Consider the following 26954-nt stretch of genomic DNA (forward strand, 5'->3'; position numbering starts at 1 on the left):
AGTTGCCTTGCTTCTTTTAATTGAACATGATAAACTTTACAGGTAGGTATTTTCCTAAAGTAGAATTATTTGGTATAAACCTGAGTAGGAAAAAAGGTGAACAATGTAGTCACATGGCAGTTGTTTCCCTAAGGTAAAAATATATTTAAGAATAATTGTGCTCTAGCCATCTTTAGCTTCATTAGGTATGCTGCATGTTTTCACAGTCTCAAATAATTAACCTCTGAGGCACAATTTTATTATCTAGCTTTCTCTAGTGAGTTATGGCTTTTGAACTTATAGCATTTCTGGATGACAGAGGGGATCAGTGTGTGCAAAGAAGTTTCCGAGTTCTCTTAGCTTTTGGAATTTTAGTGAATGTTTAGTGATCCACACTGAAGGCCACAAGTAAAAAATGTGTCCTTTTTGGTGAATTTTATTTAGTTGTGATCTCCTTTCCAGTAGAGCAGAAGCAATTATTGGATCTATATCCAGGCTACAGACATGATGCAGTGTTTATTTCTCAGATTTTCCCACACTTAAAATTGTAAACAGCACCTTACAGCTGTGAGTGAGTGAGCAAAGTTCAAGTAGCCTTTCCAGAGGAAGTTTTTTTTGTTTTTTGGGTTTGTTTTTGTTGTTGTTGTTGTTAAAGAGCAATTTGTGTATTACTCTTGCCATTAGAAAAGTTAACATTATTGTGATGGTTCCGCTAGTTGGGTTTTGCTTTTTTTTTTTTGGAGGGGGAGTCAGGGAGGGCAGGACTTTATATATAAAGTAGAAGGATGAAGCAGTTTGGTTTGTGGTGAATCCTGTTTTCTGGAACTTAACAAAGTTCCTCCATGGGAGGAGGTGGGTAAAGAATAACTGTGTCTAGTTGCCTTATATGGCCAGGAGTTCAAGTTCCCCCTTTCTTCAGAGTAGGTCATTTAACTGGAAGTAAGAATCCATTCTGTGAGTAAAGGTCATAAATTGGAGATTTTTAAAAACTGAAAGAAAAGTCTTGTTTAATGGATGCAGTTATCATGTTTGTTAACATTTTTGGTGTCAAAATTTACTGTTTGAAATGCTGCATATGTAAGAACAAAAGGAAAATTAAGAAATGTAAGCTTGCTTTGACATCAGAGGCAGCAGAGACCCGACAGGGATCATTTGAAGATTGCTATTTCAAAGGGGGGGTGTTTGGTTTTTAAATTCACATAAACAGAACAGAGTAAAAACGTTTTCAGCAGAAGTGCAGCTTGACTGTTCTTTACAGTGGCCCCATGTGCCTTTTGGGGAATTTTGTTAAAGAGAAGCCAGGTGCATTTGCACACCTGGATGATTGGATAATTCTCAGCAGCTGGAAAGTCTGGAAGTTTGGTTTTTTTCATGCAGATATTTTCCCTAGAAGTGTGTGTAATGCTTTAGCCTTTTTTTGGGGGGGGGGGGGGGGTCCAGATCTGTGATTTCCCTCTACCAATGTTGATCCACTACTATTCTGAGTTATAACTTAATTAATATTTTGTACAACTACTTTTCAAATAATAAGACATCTAGCCATTAATTTGCATCAAAGTTCAGGCCTTGAACAGAAACAAAAGTTGTTTATATTATTGGTTAGCCTCCCTAAAATCTTTCTCACTACTAAACCAGTTAATTAGCTACCACTGTGTTGAAACCAGGTAGAGTGTTGATAGAACAGTCATCTGAGTGGCCCTTGTTCTTTTTTAGTTCTGCACTGATTGGCAGAACAAAAGTTGATCATGTAAGGTATAGCCCCCAGATCCACTGATGGCTTGCTCATCTTTTGATTGGAATGGAAAATCCAGGCTTGTGAAAACTTTATATTCTCTCCATACCCTGTCATCTTAAGGCCACCATGAAGTATCTACTGACAGAGTTCAGAACTACTTAAGCCTTCTAGGTGGCGCAGTGAATAGAGCCCCAGCCCCGGAGTCAGGAGGACCTGAGTTCAAATTCGGCCTCAGACATTTGACATGCTTACTAGCTGTATGACCTTGGGCAAGTCACTTAACCCCAATTGCCCTGCCTTCCCCTCCTCAAAAAAAAAAAATACTTCTTAAGCTTTTCCTCGGGTTCTTTGCAATTTTGTATTCCACAGTATGGCATTTAGGAATGTTACTTAAATTACCCTTACTAGCAAGAGATTGCTAGTTTTCCATTGGATAAAATAATAGGCAGGTTTATAGGGAATGGGAACTAAGAATGGGGGTCGGGTGGTAATAGTTGGGCTTCCTACTTGTCTAATAGCATGAATTGAAAGACGGAGAGCCAGTGTGCAAAGTACTACGGGTACCAGGATGCATGTGATAGGGATGTTTATTGAAACAATTTCAGTTTGAACTTAATGTAAACAGATCATTGAACCAATTGTATCTCTAGTGTGGTAGAGACTTGAAAAGTTGAGTTAGTTTGTATTTAGAAAGTTCTCCAAAAATAAGACAAACAAGAATAGCTTGCCTTCCATCCTCATCCCTGGCATATCTCTCGGCTCTTCTTCTGATTTACCCTTCTATAAATGGAATGAGCAGAGAAGCCTTAATCCACTGCCATTAGAAGATCTCTGTAGGCAAGCATCTTCTGTTTGTATGCCTTGGTTAAAAGTTGTTAACTTAAATCAGGTACTATTTTTAGTGAAATTTTGTAAATTTCTAGTTTCCCAACATTAAAAATTCTCCACATGAATTCTTTCACCCTGCTGCTACTCACACTTCACCCTTTTCTTCCTCATGAGAAGCCTCATTTGCAGTTCCTTTCCAAATTATTTTTCACATACGTGCTCTGGAGCCTTACCCTTTTTGTTCACATTTTCTTTGTGGGGGGATTAATTTTTAACAGAATGTGAAAGAACACAAGTGTAGGAAGCAGTTCTCCAAGCAGGCCTGGTGTCTTAATAGCACCACAGAGATGCAATAGGCCCCAGGCCTCCTAGTTACAAAGCCAGGCAGTGAAGAGGGCCCCCTTTGAGCAGTGATGGGCGCCTCAGAAAAGGGAACTTGAAGCCTTTTAAAACATCAGGCAGCAATGCAGCTTTTTGTTTTCTTGTCATGCTTGATAGGAAATGTTAAAGGATATTATAATAACTCCCTCATTTACATTTGTGCAGAATCATTGCATTTTGGAGTGGGTAATAAGGAACAAATCACATTGAGCCCTTTCATTTCCTTTTTACCCTTTAGTTTGTTGCTTCATACCTGACAAAATGGTGACTAATTCTAGTTTTCTCCATTTTCTCATTAAAGGAAGAACTTAAAAGTGGGTACTTGAGTATTTCAAGAAAAGGCACTTTAGAAATCCTCCCAGTATTGTCACTCCTTAGGCTCTGTCCCACATCTTTCTATGACTGTGTGACCTTGTTCAGATCTGCAGTTCAATGGATGTAGTTTCTACTTCAGTAGAAAGCTGAATGTGTGTGTAAAATATTGGAAAGGAGGGGAGAAAAGTTATAAGCAACCAAATTGTTTTGTGTATTTTGTTTGACAGTGTACTATGAAAAATGGAAAGATTTTAACCTTAAAGAAATAGCTGGGTTTTTTCTCTAGGTAAGAAACTCCTTGAGTTCCCTTGATGAGAGGATAGGCAATTAAATATTTTTTAAAATATTTGACAATTTTAGTAACTACATGTATATTTACCCTCCTTTTAGCTAAGTTGGGGGCCCTAAAAGCATCCAAGTGAAGTCATTAGCTCTTTCCCCTTTTCACTTCCCTTGGGAGGCCAAAGGTACGTTCTTGACATCTCACTACGAAACCTATCTGTCAAGCAGGAACATTGATTTTCATCGAGACACCATTCTTGTGTCACTGAAGGTGTATTATATGCATTTTAAGGGATTTCCTTTTAAATTCCTCCTTACTAAATTCTTCTTCTGTTGTGTGAAAAACTAAGTAGTTCACTTCTGTGCACTGGCTCCTGGTTTTTCCTCTGATATCAGTTGTTCAGCTATCTCAAAACACCCCATGTTGCCATTTAAAGTTTTTTTGGCAAAGAAATTGGAGTAGTTTGCTGTTTCTTTCTCCAGCATATTTTACAGATAAGGAACAGAGGCAAATAGGGTTAAGTGACTTGCAATTAGGTCACAGTTAGCCAATGTCTGAGGCCATGATTTGGACTTAGGAAGAAGACTGACCCTAGTCCCAGTGTTCTGTCCTCTGTGCCACCTCCCTGCCCCTCTAGTTACAATTGCTAATGCCACAAAAGTCACTTGCGCTTGAAAATCACTCAGTAATATTGAGCACCCAGTAATACTTATTATCCACTATGCGTAGACCTACTCTTGAGAATTATTTCACATTTCCAACTGCTTTTCAGACATCTTGAACTGGATATCCAGTAGACATCTTAAATTCAGTATATCCCCCCTGAATAAGTCCCTCCCCCTCTCCTCCCCTCTCCTTGTACTTGTTGTTGTAGAGGTCAACACCATCCTCCCAGTCTCTCAGGCTCAAAATCTAGGAGTCTTACTGTATTTCTCACTTACTTTCACCCCCATAGCCAAACTATTGCCAAAGCCTGCTGATTTCACCTTTGCAACATTCCTTGAATATTCCCCCTTCTCTCCTCTGATGATGCCACTTCTCTGGCAAAGGCCCTCATCACCTCTCACGTGATTATTGCATTAGCCTACTGTTGGGTCTGTCTGCCTCAAGTTTCTCCCTATTCTAATCTAGCCTTCATTTAGCCACTAAAGTGATTAGGTCAAATTGTCTGTCTGTCTCTCTCTCTCTCTCTCTCTCTCTCTCTCTCTCTCTCTCTCTCTCGCACGCGCACACGTAAACTTTAGTGGCTTTTTATTGCCTCCAGATTCAAATACAAAAGGCTGTGTTTGACATTCAAAGCCCTTCATAACCTAGCTCCCTTTTCTTATAGCTCACTCCCTAACACATACTCTTCAGTTCAGGGACACTGGACTCTTGGCTGTTCCAAGAACAACACACTTGTTCTTGGCACTGTATATTTTCTCTAGTTTTTCCCCATTCCTGGAAAGCTCTCCCTTCCTCAGCTTCAAATACTGATTTCCCTGGCTTCCTTTAAGTCCCAACTAAAATCCCACCTTCTACATGAAGCCTTCCCAAGTCCTCTCAGTTATCCAGTGCCTTCCTTGTGTTAATTATTTCCTATTTATCTTATATATAACTTATTTCGTATATATTTGTTTATACGTTGTTGTCCTCATTAGATTATGAGCTTCTTGAGGGCACAAACTGTCTTTTACTTTTTGTGTTCTCAGCACTTAGCACACAAGAGCCTGGCACATATTGTTGTTCTGTCATTCAGTCACGTCCAATTCTTCATGAACCCCATGGGGTTTTCTTGGCAGAAATACTGGAGTGATTTGCCATTTCCTTCTCCAGTAGATTAAGGCAAACAGAGATTAAGTGACGTGCCCTGGGCCACACAGCTAGTGAGTGTCAGAGGCCGAATTTTAACTCAGATCTTTCTGATTCCAGGCCAGGTGCTCTATCCACTGAGTCACCTAACTGTATGGCACATATCGGGTATTTAATAAATGTTTATAAAGTAATGAATGGTTCTGCAAGCCACACACATAGGGAAAAAACCTCATTGATTTATGTTCAAACTTCATATGGTAGATAGGAAGTATGTATGAATGAAGAAGGAACTGATTGACTCATCAATTGGAATTGGTGTTGAGAGACTTTACTGCTGTGATGTTCCTCAAATAAGATAAATAAGAATATGAGGGACAATGCTTGACAGAGGAGCATGTCCCAGATGGGGTCAAAGGTCACCAAGAAACAGCAATTAAATATGTTTATTGAGAGTTGGCCTCTGTGTATATAGTAGGAAAAATTGTATAGCGGGTCATAGAAAGCCTAACGCATGCCAAGATCAAGAGTTTTACTTTAATTAGAGCAGGTAGAGGGAAATGATGTGTAAGTCTTTTATCTCTACTTCCCTTCCTACTTTAATGCTCTTTCTTTTCTTTTCCTTTGCACGAGACTTTCAGATCCCATTCTCCTATTCCAAAATGTATGACAATTGTTGTCCAATTAGAGAATAAAATAGCAGTACACAAAATATAATCTTTTAATCATCTAAGTGAATTAAGATTATGTTCTTCACATGCATAATACTCTATTACCTTAAGATCTGACAAAACTTCAGAAATACTATTACTGTAGAATTTTTACCTATTAAAACCTTGATACTTTGTCAGAAAATTGCTGACAAAAAATCTCCTCCTTTCAAAATGAAGTTAAAGTGATAAATTGTGAATTAATCTGGCATAGATATCACAAGTCAGAATTCATCAATAATTAACAAATTTAAACTAAGGGTTATCTGTTGCTCTCATGTGTTTCAGTGAAACTCAAAACTTAAGCTGTTTTTCATTCCATAGGAATCCAGGAGTTCTCTCCTGGTCAGAGTCTTCAGTAATCAGCTGTAGGATGTCTAGAAAAATAACGGAAGTAGTCAAAACAGTTTTACAAGATAACATTGATGAGTTGGAATATGGGAATATGAACCCAAGGGCTCTACTTTCAAAAGTTCTGGTGTAAATTAGGAATCCTCGCCCATCTGGTAGCAAAGAAAATATGGTGGTGACAGCAGGCCTTTTGTCATAGGCTGCCAACCTCTTGCATATATATATTATGTGTTTTGTCATTAAAAGTGTGGCTTCTCTGTCCTCTCTAATCTTGTTCTCTTAACACATAATATAGTATATGTCATAAACATTTTGAAAGACTGATTACTAGTTCCTACATAAAAGAACATGATCTAGAGAATTAAGCATCAGTTTCTTATGAAGTAGTATAATTTTGCCTTTATTTAAAGTAAATCTTCCAAGTCTTTTTTGGTCAAGAGATAGAATTCAGGAATTGAAGCCTTTGAAATGAGTTTAAGTTCCAGAAAAGACATTTTAAATGATTAAGAACTTCCTTATCATATCACCTTTTCTTCTGGAACAAAGTAGTCATGAATCACATAGTAAAACAAACCTGATTATATATTTTACCTCATGTCGCAGAAATGAGTTATTTAAATTATTTGCTTAGAGAAATCATTAAGCTGCAGAGTTGACAAAAAAACAGGATTATTTTAGTTTAAAGAAGCTTAGTCAGTGTTCATCATATTAGGGAACTCATTTCAGAAATGGCTCTGATTTGTCCCCTAGTTACTATTCTCTAGCACTGTTTAGGATGTGTTATATAGCGGAGTCTTTAAAATAATAATAATAAATTTTATTGGTATCTTTTGTTTTTTATGTCACTTACATTTTCCAATGTATCTTTCCCCCATTACCCTGTCAAATGAACCAAAAAAAAAAAACTCCTTCAAAACTAACAGCATATGAAAAATATCTGACTGTCCAGTGTTCCATATCCATTGTCTCCCACCACTTCAAAGAAGAAAGAGAGGCTAATACTTTCTTTTCCCTTGTCATCTCCTAGTACAGCGCCTGTCACATAGTAGGGACTTAATAAATGCCCATTGATTTATCTTGTTTGCGTTTATGCCTTAAAGCAGCTATGAGAATCAGCAAGGGTTAAACTTCCAAGGCACTCAGGACAATCAGTTTGGGCCTAGTAACAGATAATAGCCACTAAAAGAGATATAATAGGTCCAGTCTCCTTGCTATGACCTCTTTGGTAAGGTTTTTATGGGAACCTGTGTTAATAGGAGAATTCATAGTGTAATTGCTCTGGCTAGATAGCCCTTGAGCCATCAAGACATTATGTTTAAGATAGCAGGAGTGTGTGTGTCATGCATTTTAGAAATGTTGCTATCCAAAATGGTTAAAATAAAAAACATTTTAGTGTTTAAAGGGCCAGGTCTTCTACTATCCAGAGACCTCTGTTATTCCATTCTTTTTCCTAAAGATCCTGGATTAACCTAGGTTATCCTATTAGTGGAATTCTACCATGATATTTTACTATGTAAAATAATAATAATAAGCTGAATAGAGGAGAACTTTAAGAAAATATGAGCCATTTTTAAAGCACTGAGCGAGATCACTCAACCTGAGTACCTGGCCAGTTTCTTTAAAGGACAGACTCCAGTACTTAACACTGTGCATACACCTGATGGTGGTAATCTAGTGAGGTAAGAATGTTTTGATTTTATAAATGGCAGATAAATACAGCAGCTATATTTTTACCAGTCTTAAAGCACTATCCATGAAAACTACAAAACATGGATGAAGAACCTATGTCTTGTCTCCTCCATTCAAATGTGAGCTTCTTGAGAGTAGGAATCATCTTACTTTTCAGTTTGCATCCCCAGGACTCTCAAGAGAATAGGACAAGGTTGTCAGAAGTGGTGGAGAATCTTTGTAATAAATCTGCATGCCAGTTCTGTTGAATGGAGCACTCTGACCTGGGGGATTGGTGGACTTTGAGGCCTGACCACAATCTTCTTAGCCCTTTTTTTCATAGCATCCTTGCCTATCTTTTACACTGCTCTGAAAGATTTCCCATCTGAAACCAGTTAATGATTAGGTAAATACTGATTTACTGACAGATAGTTTCTCCTTTTTGTCCCCACAGGCTACATTTAGTCTGTCTATATAAATCTCCCTCAGCTTCAGGTGAAGTTCTAAAATTGCCTTCACCAGCATTTGGCTCGGACCATTCCTTTGCGCTTACATCTTTTTACACCCATTGCTAACACAGAGTCCTACACAGGCCAGTTACCTTTGCACTGCTCATTGTTCACAAACTTCATTTCTGACTCTGGCCAGGCCTCCAGTTTTTACCATGGGTCATGAGGGATGCTAAATTGAAGTGCTGTTTCTAACAGCAGTTCGTGGCATCTTTACATTGAAAGGATGAGACCAAAAAAAATGCTTTAAAGAAACATGTTCTGTAAGGGATGTTATATCATCAGCTTATTCCAGGAATTTGTGAAAGGTACAGCCTTCAGTTTTACCGTGTGTGGGTATATCACCCTGGGTGCCATATCCTGGCATGCTGATGTCACCTAGTGTTACCTGAGAAGCATTGAGATTCACAGCTTATCAGCTATCAAGGAACATAAGATACAGTCAGAGATTAAGGAAATGCAAAGCCTTTTCTTGGTACTTAGAAGTGTAAATGAATCTCAAATGTACTCTATCCAGTGCGTAAGTTTGGATCTTTGATGGTCTTCCTGAAGGGAAGTATACCTGGATTCTTCATGTTCTTAGGATTTTGTTTCCAAATTTTCAGAACACATTTATCAAATTTGATATCTTTAGGCAGATCTTAAAGACACTTTAACAAATAGTCATCAAAAACGTATTACAGTTTTGGCAAACTTTTCATAGCCCTGACCTTAACATCAAAAACTTTGGTACTTTCAAAGATAGTAGTAGTATTTTTTTGAACTAGTTGTACATCTCGAGGTGTCATAATTTCTATGTCGTCAGCTCTCAACTCCAGCATTTGTCTATAATTTGCTAAGCTGTTGATTCAGTGATAGCAGAGACCACATCTTAATTATCTTTCTGTGACCTAGCAATATGATTTGTTGTCCTATAGTATGCATTTTAACAAATAGTGAACAGTGAGGCTTTTACCAAGAATCATGCAAATAGCCTGTAAGTGGCTAATGTGGTCGTAACGAATTATAACACAGCTTAAATAGAAAATCAGTTTGACAAATCTTTATCAAGCACCCACTAACATTCAGTGTCTGTCATTCTTAAATTTCTTTGTAGCAGTCATTTATTAAGTATGGTTCCTTCCATGGAAGGAAAAGGATCATGGGATCAGAGATTTAGAACCAGAAGGAACTTTAGAAGCCCTCTAGTCCAACTCCTTCCTTTCCATGTTGAGGAGGAACTGAGACCCCTCTGGGTCATACAGCTGGTCAGACAGATGATAAGTCACAGGGCTGGGGTTCAAATCCAAGTCCTCTGACTCCAAGCCCAGCAAGCTGGTGGAACCTTTAGTTTAGAAATTTCTAGTTATGCTCATCCACATAGGCTGTTCCAGGAAGAGTTTACACTTTGCTGAAAGTCCACCACTTCAAACAGTAGTTTAGAAGCACAATTGTACTTATTGAAAATACTATTAAAATAGCCATACTTAGCAAATACTGCTTTTCCTTAGTTGGGACCCTGCTGCACTGTTCTCAGAACCACATAGGGGTCAAACATACGGGTGCCTTTACAGCTTGTGGTCCCTAGGGGGCAGTATTCGCTGAGAAACAAAATTCGAAGAGCTCATTTCTCATTGAGGGAGTGAACTTTGAGTTCTTTGGTTTCCTTCCAGGCTGCAGTTATAAGACTTGCAGATATCTTCACATATGCTTTAAAACTTCTCTTTGTTGTGCAGTGACCACAATGCATGCGTATGTGGTCCGTGTACAATATTTAAAAGATATCTAAGACTTCCCCTAGAAAGAAAGGAAAGCAAAATCCTTACAATTGGAGTTGATAAAATTTTTATATTGGAATTTTTTTCTTAAGGATTTTTAGTAATTATAATAAATATTTATTATGTTATTGTTATATTTATATACATCACCTATTATAATAAATAATCATCATTTTGTTTTATGACCAAAATGAGTATCTAGAAATCCCAGGAACTTTGGGAGCAGGAGTAGGAGAGAGAAGTGGAGCAGTAAACAGGAGTACTATGGGAAACCTTTGTTGCAGCGTTACTTTTTAAAACTTCTCTTGCCTGACTCTTTGGAAATAATGGTTCTTGCACATTTCTTTCTGGCCACAAGCACCTCTTTTACAGTTAGTTCCATTTCTTATCATTCTTTCCGTGATTGGGTATGAGTAGAGATGTGGCATTTAGAAGTAGTAAGGGAGAAATCTTTCTTTAAAGATAGAGGAGGGGTGAGGACTAAGGGAAAAAGTGAGATCTATACAGTTTTTTTTTTAATGTGGCCTCATACAGATCTAAGTTACTTTATTGAAGAAACTTAAAATGTGTTGTTTACAACTTAGTTTTTTCATAGAATTTGTATATTTGTGTGTGTAGAAATGTGAAAGCCTCTTTCCTTCTTTCTCTCTCCCTCTTTCTCTTCCCCTCTCCACCCCCCCCATCCCCCGTCCCCGGCCCTTTCTCTCCTCCTCCCTCCCCCTACCTCTTTTTCTCTCTCCCCCTCCTCCCACCCCAAATTTTTAGTTGGAAACTGGAACATAAAGCAACCACTTTTTCCTGGGCCTTCATCTTTATCCTCTCCCTCAAGTACCACATCCAGTTCTGCATTTTGTTCTCATTATCTCTGAAAATCTTCTTCCCTTTAGGTTTCGGCCTGTCTTTAAATTCTCACCCAGCACATCCCCTTCAGTAAATTCCCCTACCTTATTTGACATGGAGTCCTATCAGATCTTGCAATATGCAACAACTTCCCCTTGACCTCTTGTTCCTGAGTCTATCTTCAAAAAAATCACAAGTACTATATTTGTCTGTCTGTTTTCCTTTGGTAGTAACTCAATAAGGACTATTAGAGCTCATAGGGCCCTTAGAGTCTATCAGACCTAACTCCTTCATTTTATAAATGAGGAAACTGGGACTTTAAGATGTAAAGTGTTTTAGCCAAAATTACACGGTTAGTGACAGTCATCTCTAAAACTCAAGCCTCCCATGCATGAAAATTTTTCATTTTCTCCCCTGCTTACTCTGTTCACAGATTTGTGATTTAAGCTTCATCTAAGTTCACCTCCACACCAGTACCAGTATTATCTCTGTGACCTAGAACAGTTTTAATTGTTATTGTGACAGAAAACGTTTAATATTTCATTGTCTCGAAAGCCTCTAAGATAATTAGCAGGTATTGCTTTCTTTATTTCTAGTTTATTTCTAGTTGTTCTCTTTATTTCTAAAGGGATAAATGTATACACTTAGACTCTAAGACTGATTTTGTATATGTGCAGTGAAGATGTACTTTGTCCTTTCATTCTGCAGGAAATGCCAATCCTATCCATTGATTCCCCTGTGGTTAGAGCCCTGAGCTTAGAGTTCGAGCACCATTTACATCCCCACTACTCAGTGAGCTGTGTAGCTATGAGCAAGTCACTAAACCTCTCTGCTTCCATTTCTTACTCTGTAAAATGAAAATTATAACAAGCATATGTATCAGCGAGGCAGTAATCACAATATAGATGATAATTGTCAGAATGCCTGTGTGGGTGTCCATCACAAAATACACGAGACTCTCTCCATAGAAGGTAGAAATAAACCATTTATTCAAACACCAGATAACCAGATCCCATAACCAGTAAGTCCATGACATCACAGCAGAGAACCGCTCCATCCCACAACCTTCCTGCCCCGCTGCTGGGGCCTTCCCACCACACAGCTGTCACACATCTGCGCTCTTTCCCTCCGCTCTAAGTGTCATAATTGTTCTCTCAGCATTTCCTGTGACACAGTTTCCTTTTCCTCTCAGCAGGTTCCTCCCACCACATGTGACCTAGGCTTCCTGTGATGTAACCAGGTCACAGGGCCTATTAATGGGTGGGAAAGATCTTCAGATCTAAATTGCTGCTTCACTGGGCCCCAAGATCTTTCTTATCCAGTATGTGGTAATGGAGTTTGGAGATAACTGGTGTCGACAGAATTCTACACAACAATATAACGGGGATAACACAAGATAAGCACATAAAACAGTGTCGTCATTCCCCACTCCGACAAATGGGGCTCAGAATCTTGGGGCAAGGGGCGAAGGTCTCGTCCTCCTTAGCTTCTTCCTGCTGAAATTGGACGTAGAGCTGTCCCTGCCCTAAGAGGTAAAGAGTCCTATTTGAGAGGTCAGTTCTTTTGCAAGCTGGCATCCGGAACTCGGTTGACGCCAGGTCCAGGGATGACACATCACAGTCGTGGACAGGTCCAGGGATGACGTCCAGCTTAAGCGACCAGGCATCTGTAGGTGGATGGTACTAAGCCTGCAGGCACACTGCCTAGTGCTATTGTGAAGAAAGGGCTTTGAATCCTGTTAAATACTATATAAGTGTGAGCCATCCATAGTGACCTCCCTGTCTTCTCTTTTCCATGCCTCAGAACCTCCTCCTCCTTTGATCCAGTCTCTGAAGGAAGAGGTGACCTTTCTCCTTGCCAAGTCTGGCCCCCCCTTTTTGTGTCCTTCACACCTCTTTTTCTCTCTTCCAGCATAAGAAATGGGGGGAGGAGTTTTGTTTCCACAGAACTAAAGGTGTGCTTCCCCGCCCTCCCCCACCCCAGCTTTAGCAAAAACCAGGCCTCAAGGTCGGTCAGGTGAGAGGTCAGAGGCTTGTACGCATGCACATGCTTTTTGAGAAGGCAGTCAGGGGAATTAGAGAGGCCAAACCGCTTGAACCGGTTCAAGCTTATCTAGGGTCTGGTCTTGGTCAAGAATCCAGGCCTACTGATTTGCCTAATTTGCATATGTTAAAGAGGGAAAGTAGGGGAAGTAAAAGAATGTAGTTTAATCCTAAACTAAGACAAGGAAAATCTAATTAACTTCATTTTTGCTTCTGCATCCTTATCATCCTACCTATATAAACTGTATAACCTAGGAAAACTATGTAAAAAATAAAGATTGTAAACTAACCATAACTGTAGCAGGAGTGGAGGGAATGGTTACCCCTGCTCCTGCAGCTGTATCGGTGTGAGTGTTCCAGTGAGCATGACACCCGCTCCCTTGAGGAGAGTAATAAAATGCCTTCCTCTGCCCACTCTGGTCCTGAGTTCTTTGGGTGAGAATGGGCAAATCACATGGATCTTCCTAAGGTTAAGGAAAGGGAAGCAATGAGCAGCGGAAGCTCGTCTCGGGTTTACTTCCGGACGTTGCCTTGGGGTGTCCTGTGATCCCCACTGTGGTGTTAAGAGGGCGACCACTCAGGATTTCTCTGGGGAACCCTGTGGTCTGCACAGCTTTCTTAAGGGGACACCACTTGGGACTTCCGGCCCTGTCTCGGGAGCCTTGTGATCTTACCGCTGTCCTAAGGGGCCATCACTTGGGTCCTCCTTAGGGGTTGACCCCTAGGAGGCTCTGTGATCCCCACAGATTAAAGGGGGCTACCACTTGGTATTCCTCTGGGAGTCCTGTGGTCTGCACAGCCTTCCTTAGGGATTATCACAGGGTTTTTCCTCAGGACATTGGCCCTGCCTAGGAAGTCCAGTGATTCCCCCAAACCGCATTTTCTCACAATTTGGGGAGGTCCAGTGATCCGCAAAACCACATTTCTCACACCAGGAACCTTTGATCATTCTTGCATACTCTCATCTTCGGTCTCTCCATATATATTGGTCCCTTCCATGCTGCCTACAAACATGCTTAGGTACCCATATCGTTTGTAGGAAAAAAATCTTCAATTGACTTTGTCGTCTCTAGCTACCTTTTTTTAAATATAAAAACAATTTTTAAAATTTTGAGTTCCAAATTCTCTTCCTCCCTTCCTGAGATGGTAAGCAGTCTGATACGTATTACACGTATGCAGTCATTCAAAGCATATTTCCATATTAGTCATGCTATAAAAGAAGACACAGACAAAAAAATAAAAAGAAGCTTTTTTATTTAAAAAAAGTTCATTCAGACTGTCGGTTTTTGTTCTGGAGGTAGATAACATTTTTCATCGTAAGTTTTTCAGAATTGTCTTGTATCATTGTATTACTAAGATTATTCACAGTTCACCATTGTACAGTATTGCTGTTACTTTGTACAGTGTCCTCCTGGTTCTGCTCACTTCCTTTGTGTCAATTCCTGTAAGTCTTTCCAGGTTTTTCTGAAAGCATCCTGCTTGTCATTTCTTAAAGTATAATAGTACTATCATATACCACAGCTTGTTCAGCCATTCCCCAATTGATGGACATCCCCTTAATTTCCAATTCTTTGCCAACACTAAATATTTTTGTACATAGGGGTCCTTTTCCCTTTTTTAAAATCTCTTTGGAATATGGACCTAATAGAAGTTTTATAGTCCTTTGGGCATAATTCCAAATTTTGCTCTCCAGATTGGATGAACTAGTTTGCAACTGCACCAACGATGCATTAGTGTCCCAATTGTTCCAAATCCCCTCCAACATTTGTCATTTTCTAGAACAGGAGTTCTTAATTAACATTTTAGTTTCCTGGATTCCTCAGGCAATCTGGACCCTCTACGTACCCCTTCTCATAACACACACACACACGTCACCACCTGTCTGCTGGATATCTCTATCTGGATGTCATATAGGTGTCTCAAATTCAGCATGCCCAAAACGGACTTTCTCATCTTTCCATTTAAATCCATTCCTCCTCTGATCTTCCCTGTTTCTGTCAAGGGTACTACCATCCCCCCTGTTACTGCAGTACATTATCCCAGTGTCATTCTTGACTTTCACTCCTACTATCCCTCACATTCAGTCACCTGCCGAATATCATCATTTCTGCCGCCATTACATCTCTCCTATCTGTCCCCTTCTCTTTCTTCACATATGGTATTATTCAGAACCTCATCACTTCTAGCCTGAGCTATGCAATAACCTCATTAGCTTCTCTGCATCCAGTTGCTTCTCCCTCTCCAAACCATTCTTCTAAAATATATGTATTTTTTTAAAAACTGTCAACAAACTTGAATATTACTATATACTAAAAACAGAGAGAGAATATTATATATGTGTGTGTGTGTGTGTATATATGTATACATATGTATATGTGTGTGTGTGTGTGTATGTATGTGTGTATGTCTCTAAAGTAAAATACAAACTCTTCAGGTTAGCATTTAAGGCCCTTCACATTCTGACTCCGTCCCACCTCTCTGGCCTTAATTCTTATGATTCCCTTGCACATATTTATATCCCAGCAAAACTAGACTTATTCCTTCAAACTCAGCATTGCATCTCCTACCTTCATGCAATCTCATGTTATCCCTCATGACCAGGATGTACTACTACTTCATCTGCGCCCCACCCCCAATCCTTGTCTTCTTTCAAGGCATAGCTCAGGTGCCATCTCCCCCGAGCTCTTAGATTTCCATACCTCACTCCCACCCTGGGTTGTTATTAGTGCCTTTTATCTTTGTAAATTAACTTTTATTTATGTGTACATGCTATATAGCTCTGGTAGAATGCAAGATCCTCAAGAGCAGAGGCTTTCATTTTTGTTTTTGTGTTCATAACATGGCATTCACTTCAATGTTTGTTGAATGAATCTTACAAAGTAATTAATTATTGAGTTTATTACTCCTTGTCCCTTCCCTGTCATAATAATTTATTCTGAGCTATCTCAGTAGCAAGTTCTTTAACACATTAAAACTTACTGTGGCATAGCTTTGCAGGTCTATCAGTGGTTTCCTTAAACAATAAAACCAGGCCTTGGCCTGGTCTCTTTACCTTCACATGCTTGAATTTTCCATTTCAAGAATAATTTGTAATCCTAGCATGCAGTTAAAGAAGAAATGCTATGTAAAAAATTGGGACATACAATTAGAAACTGAAGGACCATCCATATGTGTATGTATCATCATTCTGGAATTCACAAGCATTTGGGCTAGGTATAAAACTGTTCCACCCAGTAAGTAACTGAAATAGTCTCTTAAAAGAGTTTCTCTTTTATTAATGTATGCATACAAATTAATTTAAAAGACCAGTACTGATTGCAGTTCACCCAAAATTGAAACTTCTTATTATGGACCTGTCAGAGTTATTCTCTGGGGAAAGGAAGTATGATACCATAGTTTTGGCAAAAGGTGAGTGTCCTGCTGTTTTCTGTAGTCACAGGAGTGCTCCATTTCTGCCAGTACAAACAATCAAGGTTAACTCATCTATTCTAAGCAGTGCTGTGAGTATGTAATCATTCTAGTCTATATTACAGAGACAGGGTATATCTTTAGAAATTATTTGCTTGATTGTGGCTTGAGGTTAACTTTGTCTTTATTTTCCTAAATTAGCATTTCCATATTTTGCATGTCCTAGGTTGGATAGTTTGTTTCTGTAGGGTTTTTGATTGGAATTCTTTTTTCAATTGCATTAGATGTAATATTCATGAAACACTTAAAAATTTAGAAACAAGACATCTATGGCTAAGTTCCCTCCAAGGAAATAATGTTCAGAGAGATGGCTACTCTAGATAAAGCAAAAATTCTAATCCTATCTAGGAGGAAAATAGTTCAAATCGTATAGTTGGAGCTGGAAATGGACGTTACCATCATCTTGTCCAGTCTCCTACTTTCATCTGAGGTACTGAGGCCCAGAAAAAACCATCCTACATTACTGAATATCATCCTACAGCCCATTGTTTTGGGTGAGACACGTCTCAGACTGATGCAGTGTTCTAGGAGATGAGACACCAGTAGGGTTCTTAACCTGGGGTCCCTGAACGTGTTTTTTAATATTTTGATGATTGTATTTCAATATAATTGTTTCCCTTTTTAATTCTGGGTATTTTATTTTTTGCACTTAAACATTCATCTGAGAAGGGATCTATAGGCTTCACCAGACTGCCAAAGGTATCCATGACATGATGTAACATTGATTCATTTGAGTTCAGCTTCCCTGCTTCTGCTTTGGCCATTCTGGTGCTCTTGTGTCATGCCTAAGAGAGAAACTCCGTGTCTTTCTTTCACCAAAAAGCTACGTCCAGGATTCAAGACTTTGTCTCTTGGGCTTATTAAATCTCAAGGTCAGCCTAAGTGGATTATATGTTCATCGTATGACACCTGTTATAACAATAATAATAGTTTTGCAGAACACTTTACCTGTATTATCTCATTTGATCCTTACATCAGTCCCGTGAGGTATAAATGCCATTATCCCAGTTTTATAAATAAGGAAACTGAGACTATGTGAAGTTAAGTGACTTGCCTAAGTAGGATTCAGAGTCAGATCTACCTGACTCCCAAGGCCAGAGGTCTGTCCACTGCACCCTCAAGTTAACTTCTGTTGGACAAGGGTACTGTTTTTAACAAATGCCACAATTTATGGTATCATCATGGATACCTGACCTTTACCTTGAATTATACCTTAGTTTGGCCTATAATCTTTCCTAAGCCAAACAAATAAATGCCAGAAAACTTGGTTCCATTGTCTCAGTTTCTTCCTGAAGTGAAAGTCTATTCTTATAGTCAGCATTGATTTAGTAAGCCTTTCTGATATTCTCCTTTGGAGAGACCCAGTTTAATTTATTGCTAGAGAATGGGGATAGTGCGCATAGGGTGGCATAGAATCTGCCAGCTTGAAACAGAAATTTAAGTTGAACTCCAAAAAACTTCTGATTCGTTTACGCCCTTATTGATTCTTAAGTATTCAGTAATCATTTATTTTGGAAGGTCTAGGACTTTAGTGTGTCATCATTTTTGGAATGCCAGACATGTAAAGTAGCTGCGTATTTCAAAAGATGTATTTACCACAAGTGGATAGATTCAGAAAAGCCACCAGCCTATTCCTCATATCTATGTCACTAGCCCCTTCTGGGGGCTGAAAATTAGAGAACTCTGTGGGAATCATGAAAAGACAGATTGAAAGTTTCATATATTTGCAGCTTCTGAGACAAGGATGGAAGTGATGTCATTAAATTCATTATACACAGAGAGCCAAATGGCTTCAGAGTAAGATTGATTAAATGGTAATTAATGCTTTTGGAAATGAAATGTTTTGAATTCAAATAGAATTCAAGGAATCAAAATGTTTAATTCAAGGAAAATTCAAGGAATTGAACATAGTGCCTCAGAATTTCTCATTGGATGTTAACTCTTTTTTTTTTTTTTTTTTGAAGAAAAAAATTCTTTTAAAGAGATTTTAGAGAGAACACCCAGAAAGATCATCTAGAACTAAATTTATGTTCTTCTTTATTCATTGTTCATTCTTTAGGCAGTAAGAAATGGAAAAGAGGGATTTATTAAGAGATTTGAAATAGGTGTATTCTTTTTAATACAAAATGAAGAACTTAGATATAGCCCACCTTCTAATGCCTTTTGAGGACAAAATAATATTGAAACTGCTAATCAGAGAATGAGCAAGGGGTTCCATTGACCTGCAGGTCATAGACTGATAAATTTAGAGCTGGAAGGGACCTTGGCGGTCATGTAGGCCAACCCCCTCATTTTACTGACAAGGAAACTAAAACCCAGACAGGTTAAAGGGCTTGACCAACATTATAATGGTAGTAAATGGCAAAGCCACAATTGTAACCAAAGTCCTTTTACTCTATATCCAGTGCTCTCTGTGGCCCTCTTAGTTCTTATATTCTAAATATGTTTTAAGATCCTATCAACTCTTGATTATTCTCTGTTCTAAGACCCTGTCCAGTTCCTACATATTATATTCTAAGGTTTCACCTTTCTTTTTAATGATCGAAGATAATTTCCTTATTTAGCAGAAGTGGTTTTGAGAGTAGGAGGTGCTATTCCTTGGCATGTTTTGAACCATGGTAATTCAGCTAATTCCTCTCAATTTGAAGGGGGGAGGGGGAATTGTGTAGCTTTAACTCTGTACTTTATGAGAACACAAAAGCCCAGAGAACAGAAAAATGTGGTCCGCTGGTTGGGCTCTATTAGCTAGGAAACAGGGTGGTTTTTATGTTTCTCTTTTGGCACATTTGCTGATATGTGGAGTTTTTATTTTTAAATAGTATTTTTTTTCCAATTAAATGTAGAAACAATTGGGTTCCAAATTTTCTCCCTCCTCCCATTCTCTTCCCCCTCCCTAAAAAGGTAAGAATTTTAAATAAGTTATATGTGTGCAGTCATGTAAAACATATTTCCATATGAGCCATGTTGTGAAAGAAGAAACAGACCAAAAGGAGGAAACCACGAAAAAGATAAACTGAAAATAGTCAGCTGCACTCTGCGTTCAGACTCCATCAGTTCTTTGTCTGGATGTGGAACTGTCTTGGATCATGTATCACTGAGGAGAGCTGAGTTATTCATAGCTGATCATCACGCAGTATTTCCATTACTGTGTACGATGTTCTTCTAGTTCTGCTCACTTCACTTTACATCAGTTCATGTAAGTCGAAAGCATCCTGCCCAGCATTTCTTATGGAACAATAGTATTCCATTACATTCATATACCACAGCTTGTTCAGCCATTCCGCAATTGATGGGTATCCCCTCATTTTCCAGTTCTTGGCTACCACAAAAAGAGCTGCTATCAATATTTCTGTACACATGGGTCCTTTTCCCATTTTTATGATCTCTTTGGGATACAGTTGTGATGGATTTTTTATGTTATTTTTAATGAGATTAATTGATCACTGTTTTCTTCTTGGTAACTAAGTGCTGAGCCTTCTTAAATTATTCCAATAGCTCAGTATACTCTGCTTCCTATGGTGGTCATTGAGTCTTTGAGTTTTTCTTTTATTATGTTCATACTGATTGAATAAAAAATCATTTTTGCTTGCTTAGTATTTTTCATCATTTATTAGGTTTACAAATAAAGCTTGGAATGCTTGAGATGCATCTTAATAAAGATGCAGAGCTGCATCTTAATAAAAATAAATACTGTCATTTAGAAAAGTGAGAGGAGAAAAAAAAAAAGAAAAGAGAAGAATAATTCCAACGACAAGACAGGGAGGGAAGGTTCTGAACATCAATTTTACCTACCCTGCATTTGGTTTGTCTTATTTTAATTGCCAGTTTTATTGCTTAGATAGAAAGACTATTTTATTTTTCCTATTTTGGACCAGACTTGTGGTTTATTGGTCTAGGAAGCTTCCAGTGAGGAAAATATTTCTCCCAATGCAGATCAGCAAATGTTCTACAACTTAGTTTTAGAGAGTTGCCTAAGGCAGTGGTGTTAAATAACTTGCTAAGGTTTCTTTCAACTATCAAGGGAAGCGGGAAGAATGGACGACATGTATCCAGTTCTTCTGACTCCAGTGCTTCCTGACTTCTGTCCACTATCCCATGCTGCCTATCCCCTAGATAGCTTTTAGGGGAGACTTTTTTTTTTGTGGAGGGCAGGGAACAGGTTATAGTTGTGAGGAACAGAAGAATTCTTCAGTCCTCCAACATCCTTACATAGGGAGTTCTGCATCAGAATCGTTATAGAACCTTGACAGAATCAATATCATATCGTGCATTTGAGCACTGGATTGAAGGTAAATGACTCTTCAGCTAGCCTCTCCCATTCATCATTATGTACCTTATCTGTAAAATGGGGTTATTCTTCCCTTATGCAAAAAGAAAATTGTATGGATTAATGATTCCAAATTGCCTTGAATGCTAAAATAGAGCAACACATAAACACCAACTTGTTTTTTAATCATTATTCCTGACAGCTGATTTGGTTAGACTTGTTTTGGAGTTTAGGATTCATGCATACCAGCTCATCTATTCTCCAGCTGTTGTTTATCCTAATGTTTCCGGAACTATCAGGCACATGGTATTTTTAAAGCTGATTTTATGTTGCTATACATTTTGATGGGAAATAATTAAGTGCATAATATTGTTTCAGTCTTAGTCATAACAGAGATAGAGAGAATGGACCAAAGTGCTGATAATGCTTCTAAGAAATAGCGGTAGTTAAGGAAATAATAAATTGGCACTGTCTGAGGTTAAGTCATCTAAATGCAAGGGCTTTATTGCTGCTATTCGCTCATCTTCTCACTCACTTACTCTCTCCCCTTGCCTTTCCCTTTAACATTTCTTCCTGCTATAAGGAATATTTGCTATTATAGTCGAAGATTGGTGCTACATAAAGCCAATGATATAGATATCTTAAAGTAATTTCTTACTTTCTAACCTACTTGCCTAACTTAGAAGCAGATACCAAGGCTATTGCTGTACTATTTGCATGAGCATATTTAAATTCCTGTGGCTTCCAAAATTCAACATCAGTTAGTCAGTCTGGGGCTAATGCAAAGAGGCCCTGGACTGTGAGTCAAGTATATCCTTAACGTACAAGATTTTGATAGGCAGAAGAGAGAGAAGGCAGGAAAAGGTGTCTGAATCAGTGAAACCATGCCACATAATTAGGATTTTAAGGTTTTTGCCCTACACAGGGAAAAGAATATCTTGGGAACAGGGTTCTTTTTTTTTTTTAAGGTTAAGTAAGCAATGTTTTCTTAGATTTGGGAGGAACTAATTACAGAATTGGGTGTTAGAATTTGATTCCTTGGGCGGCAGGAACAGTTCTTGAGAAGGACAGTGACATAATCAAAATAATGTTTAAGGAAGACTACTGTGGTGGCTTTGACATAGGATGAATTGGAAAGAAAATAGATTGCAATTAGGGGAACTAGTTGAGTAATTATTGCAGAGATGATAAGGGCTAGCAGAATAGTCAATACTAGATAAAGTAGCAGGTGAAAATAAACAAGAGAAGGTGGACGTTACATTTCAAAGAAAGAATCTACAATACATCAATATTTCTGGAAACTGGGCCTTAAAGGGGATCACTGTAAACTAAAATCATGTCATCTTTCTACATGTCAGTAGAAACCCCAGATGAGTGATTAAAGTAAAAAAGCTAAGTATTTGTCTCTTTTAGTCAGCCCTGAATGAGCCAACTTGGTGAAATACAAAACAAAACTGAGAGGTGAATGGGGAAAATAAGAAATAGATGTAAGCTCCTACGTTTTAAGTTTGGATGACTGGAGGGACATTGGTTCCATCTGGTGGGCATGAGCAGATCTTGAGTTTCTAACGTTCATTCTTTGGGTAAAACTCCAAATTCACTTTAGATCTGACTTACAGGAATCACCTTTGACATTTTTAGCCAAGTGAACAAGATTATCTTGTAGAAGTAAAAGTACCTATTGATCTGTGGTCCACATCTCATGTTGTAGGGGTCACCTTGAAATTGACAGTTTTTCTAGGAAAATTCACATCAAGTGAAGTCTGGTGGAAGTTACCAAAGAAATATGGGAAGAGTTGTCCCAATTGTTTGCTTCCCCTGTTGTTGAATTGCAACCTATGCAGTGTTTATCCTTTAGTTCATTGCAGCTGCTTTGTTTTTGTTCTTTGTTCCCAGGAAACCTGTAGGAAGTGTCAGGGACTATGGAAAGAACATAACGGCATTACCTGTGAACAGTTGGCTGAAAAAGATGACATCAAATATAGAACATCTATGTAAGTACCATCCTTAGTCAAAAGTACAATTTTCTAAAGTTGTTATTGTGCCACATAGTCTTTTAAAACTACACAAATAGTATATAGTTGGCTAGTGCTACATTACACTGAATTTGTGTATCTCTGGTACAGTTTTCCTTATGAAATTAAAATTTTAAAGCAAAGACATATTGCTGGGTGTGGTACATCAGCTAGTAAAGAGTCATTTTGACTTAGGGACATCATTCTGGTTTGGGCTTGTATGTGAAATTGAAAGCAAAGCATGTCTAGCTGCTCTGGTCCTTCAACAACCTTACATTGATGACTCAAGTGTGACTGCAGAATAACCTTGGAACATTTATGAACGACAGGAGTTTTTAAAAAACACACTAGAACTCACACATCCAAATGAATGCTGTCGTTCAAAGGAGTTCTTCCGGGTGGGCACACACCTGTTCCAACAATCATGCTATTACCTAAAATGTTCTTGGGGCTCTTCCCTTTTTAGAATTGTATTTATGAGCTCCAAAAGAAATTACTTGGCAATTGTAACTCATTTGGGGACCACAAAGACCCAGCTTGATAATCCATGAGAATTGACGCTGAACAAATGACTTTGAGTTTTTTTGAACATCTTGAAGGATGTAGATTTACCGCAAGAAAATAATATGGCTTAGGCCCTGAATGTGATTCCAGAAGAGTCCTAAACCTTATTTTGAATAATGGAAGCAGCCCTATTAAAATAGTCTTCATGGGACTACCCTGAAGGGGACAAGATTCATTTGGATTTATTAGTTTTGAGCCATTATAATAGCAACCATATTACTTTATAATCATATCCACTAGCTATATATCTCTGGACCTCCATTTCCTTATTTGGAAAATAAGAGTTCAGGCTAGATCATCTCTGAGGTAACTTTCAATTCTAATACCCTTATTACCTCTAGGAATACAAACTCTTTTGTTTGGCACTTAAAAGCTCTCCACGACCTGGCTGCAACTGGTACCTTTCTAGGCTTATTACGAATTCCTCCCCTTCACAAATTGTCCAGGCAAAATGGCCACTCTAGATGGCTGTTTGTGCCTTCATACTAGTTGTCCGCCATAACTAGAATGTACTCCTTTCTCATTTCCACCTCCTAGAATACCTGACTTCCTTCAAAGTAAAGCTTCAGTATCACCTCCTACATGAAGCTTCTCCTGTGCGTGTGTGTGCGCGCGCGCGCGTGTGTGTGCATGCAGTTAAATACACACGCACACATGCATGCAGGCACACACACACACCATGTTGAATTTAAGCTCCTTGAGGATTTTCATTTTTGTCTTTGTCACCAGTATGTAACATAGTCATGGTGACTGAAACATAGCCTCTTAATAAATGCTTGTCAAATGACAATGCTATGGCTTATAACTTGGACATATATTTTCATTCTTGTTGTCAGTTATTTCAGTCTCTAATTCTTCAGTGACCCCATTTGGGGTTTTCATGGCAGATGTACACAAATAGTTTGCCATTTCCTTTTCTGGCTCATTTTACAGATGAGGAAACTGAGATGAAGATGAGTCTTTCTGACTCTAGACCTAGCACTCTATCCACTGCACTACTTAGCTGCCCCCTTGTATATTTGTACATATGCAGTCTGGAAAGTTGTGAGTGTTCTGCTCATAATTTTCTCCCTGGGATGAGAGATAGCAGGGACCACTCTGAGGCTTAAAAGGAGAAACTCAAAGGTGTTTAGTCACTATTAATACTTTTCTGCCTGTTCCTCGCAAAGGGGTTGAAAGACATCTTCTTTTGTTGTTATTTTTTTTCAGTTGAGTATGACTCTTTGTGACCCCATTTGAGGCTTCCTTGGCAAAGACACTGGAGCAGTTTGCCATTTCCTTCTCTAGCTCATTTTACAGATGAGGAACTGAGGTAGACAAGGTTAAATAACTGGCCCAGGGTCACACAGCTAGTAAGTATCTGAGGCCAGATGTGAACTCAGGAAGATGAGTCTTCCTTATTCTAAGCCCAGTGCTCTGTCCACTTCACCACCTAGCTGCCATGAGACATCTTATAGGTCTAGCTATGTAGAAGGGCAAGAGTAGTCATCCTCCTTCCTTTTCCTCACTTTTTCTCCAGTTTTAAAGTTAAAAAGTCACATATGCTAGTATGTGACCAGAGAACTCTAAATGGATTGGCAGGATATGTAAAGTTCTTATGTGTGCCAACTGATCTCTTCCTATTCTTCTATAACATATCTTGAGTGTTCTTCCTAATTTTTGGTCTTGAATTTAGGATCTTTGGCAGGAAACTGTTGAGATCCATACTTCATCTCATACCTCCCAGATAAAGCCTTTCATTCCCAATATTGTAGAACACTTAGGGTTTTTTTCTTCTTCTTTTTCTTTCTTTTTAGTTTTCAACATTCACTTCCATAAGATTTTGAGTTCCACATTTTCTTCCCATCTCTCCCCTCCCCCACCCCAAGATGGCAAGCTGTTTGGGGTAGGCTGTACATGTACATTTATATTAAGCCTATTTTCATGTTAGTCATGTTGTAAAGAAGAATGAGAATCAATGGGAGAAACTTCGAGAAAGAAGAAACAAACAAAGAGAGTAAATGATATTCTTCGCTCTGCATTCAGACTCCGTATTCTTTCTCCAGATGTGGGACAGCATTTTCCATCATGAGTCCTTTGGAGTTGTGTTAGATTTTTGCATTGCTAAGAAGAGAGAAGTCTTTGAAAGTCAGTCATCACACAATGTGGCTGTGACTGAGTACGATCTCCTGGTCCTGCTCCCCTCACTCAGCATCAGTTCATATAAGTCTTTGCAGGTTTTCCTGAAGTCTGTCTACTCATCATTTCTTACAGCACAAAATATTCCATTACATTCATATACCACAATTAGCCATCCCCCAATGGACGGGCATCCCCTCAATTTCCAGTTCTTGGCCACCACAAAGAGAGCTGCTATACATATTTTTGTACATATAGGTCCTTTTCCCATTTTTATGATCTCTTTGGGGTACAGACATAGAAGTGGTATTGCTGGGTCAAAGTGTATGCACATTTTTATAGCCCTTTGAGCATAGTTCCAAATTGCTCTCCAGAAGGGTTGGATCAGTTCATAACTCCACCAACATTAGTGTTCCAATTTTCCCACATCTTCTACAACATTTATCATTTTTCTGTTTTGTCATGTTAGCCAATCTGATAAGTATGATGTGCTACCTCAAAGTTGTTTTGATTTGCAATTCTCTAATCAATAGTGATTGAGAGCATTTTTTATATAACTATAGATAGCTTAATTTCTTCCTCTGAAAACTGTCTGTTCATATCCTTTGACCATTTATCGATTGGGGAATGACTTATATTCTTATAAATTTCATTCAGTACTCTATATATTTTAGAAATGAGGCCTTTATCAGAGATACTGGTTGTAAAAATTCTTTCCCAGTTTTCTGTTTCCCTCCTAATCTTAGTTGCATTGGCTTTATTTGTGCAAAAACTTCAATTTAATGTAATCAAAATTACCCATTTTGCTTTTCATGATGTTCTCTATCTCATGTTTGGTCATAAATTATGTTCTCCATAAATATGACAGGTAAACTATTCCACGCTCTCCTAATTTGCTTATACTATCGAGCACCTACTTATTAGCCAGATTCTCACATTAATGCTCATTTTGCTCCTCACAAAAGAGAAGACAATCTAAGGTAATGAGAGGGCATATAATTTTTTAATCTTTGGGGTTTCCCATACAATCTAATCTTCATAGCCATCTTGCCTTAGATCAGAGGTCCCCTAACTATAGTCTGCCTGTTTTTGTGTGGTCTGAAAGCTAAGAATGTTTGGGGTTTTTTTGGGGTTTTTTTTACATTTTAAAATTTAAAAAGTCATTCTTACCTCATCGACTGGCCTAGTTTTCCTCCCTCTGCCTTAGATGGTTATACAGATTCGTTTGTACAAAAGAAGTGACAATAAGTCTTCCTTTGGGTAAAGTAAGCCAAAGCACAGCTGGAGTTTAGGCCTTTCTTCCTGTCCCACTCCTAGGAACAATATCCTATGA

The 26954-nt window shown here is 38.5% G+C and overlaps 1 protein-coding gene across 2 annotated transcripts in view; it reads left to right on the forward strand.

The window, feature by feature from the left end:
• The window catches only part of RNF216 (ring finger protein 216), a 192808-nt gene that overhangs the window by 146420 nt on the left and 19434 nt on the right, over positions 1 to 26954 (forward strand). For both annotated transcript variants that reach the window (XM_036741200.1, XM_036741201.1), the window contains exon 14: positions 22821 to 22918. In XM_036741200.1, the coding sequence (XP_036597095.1) occupies positions 22821 to 22918 (98 nt within the window). The remainder of the gene's footprint in view (positions 1 to 22820; positions 22919 to 26954) is intronic.

The sequence above is a fragment of the Trichosurus vulpecula genome, chromosome 1 (assembly GCF_011100635.1).
Source record: "Trichosurus vulpecula isolate mTriVul1 chromosome 1, mTriVul1.pri, whole genome shotgun sequence".
NCBI classification, from domain to species: Eukaryota; Metazoa; Chordata; class Mammalia; order Diprotodontia; family Phalangeridae; genus Trichosurus; species Trichosurus vulpecula.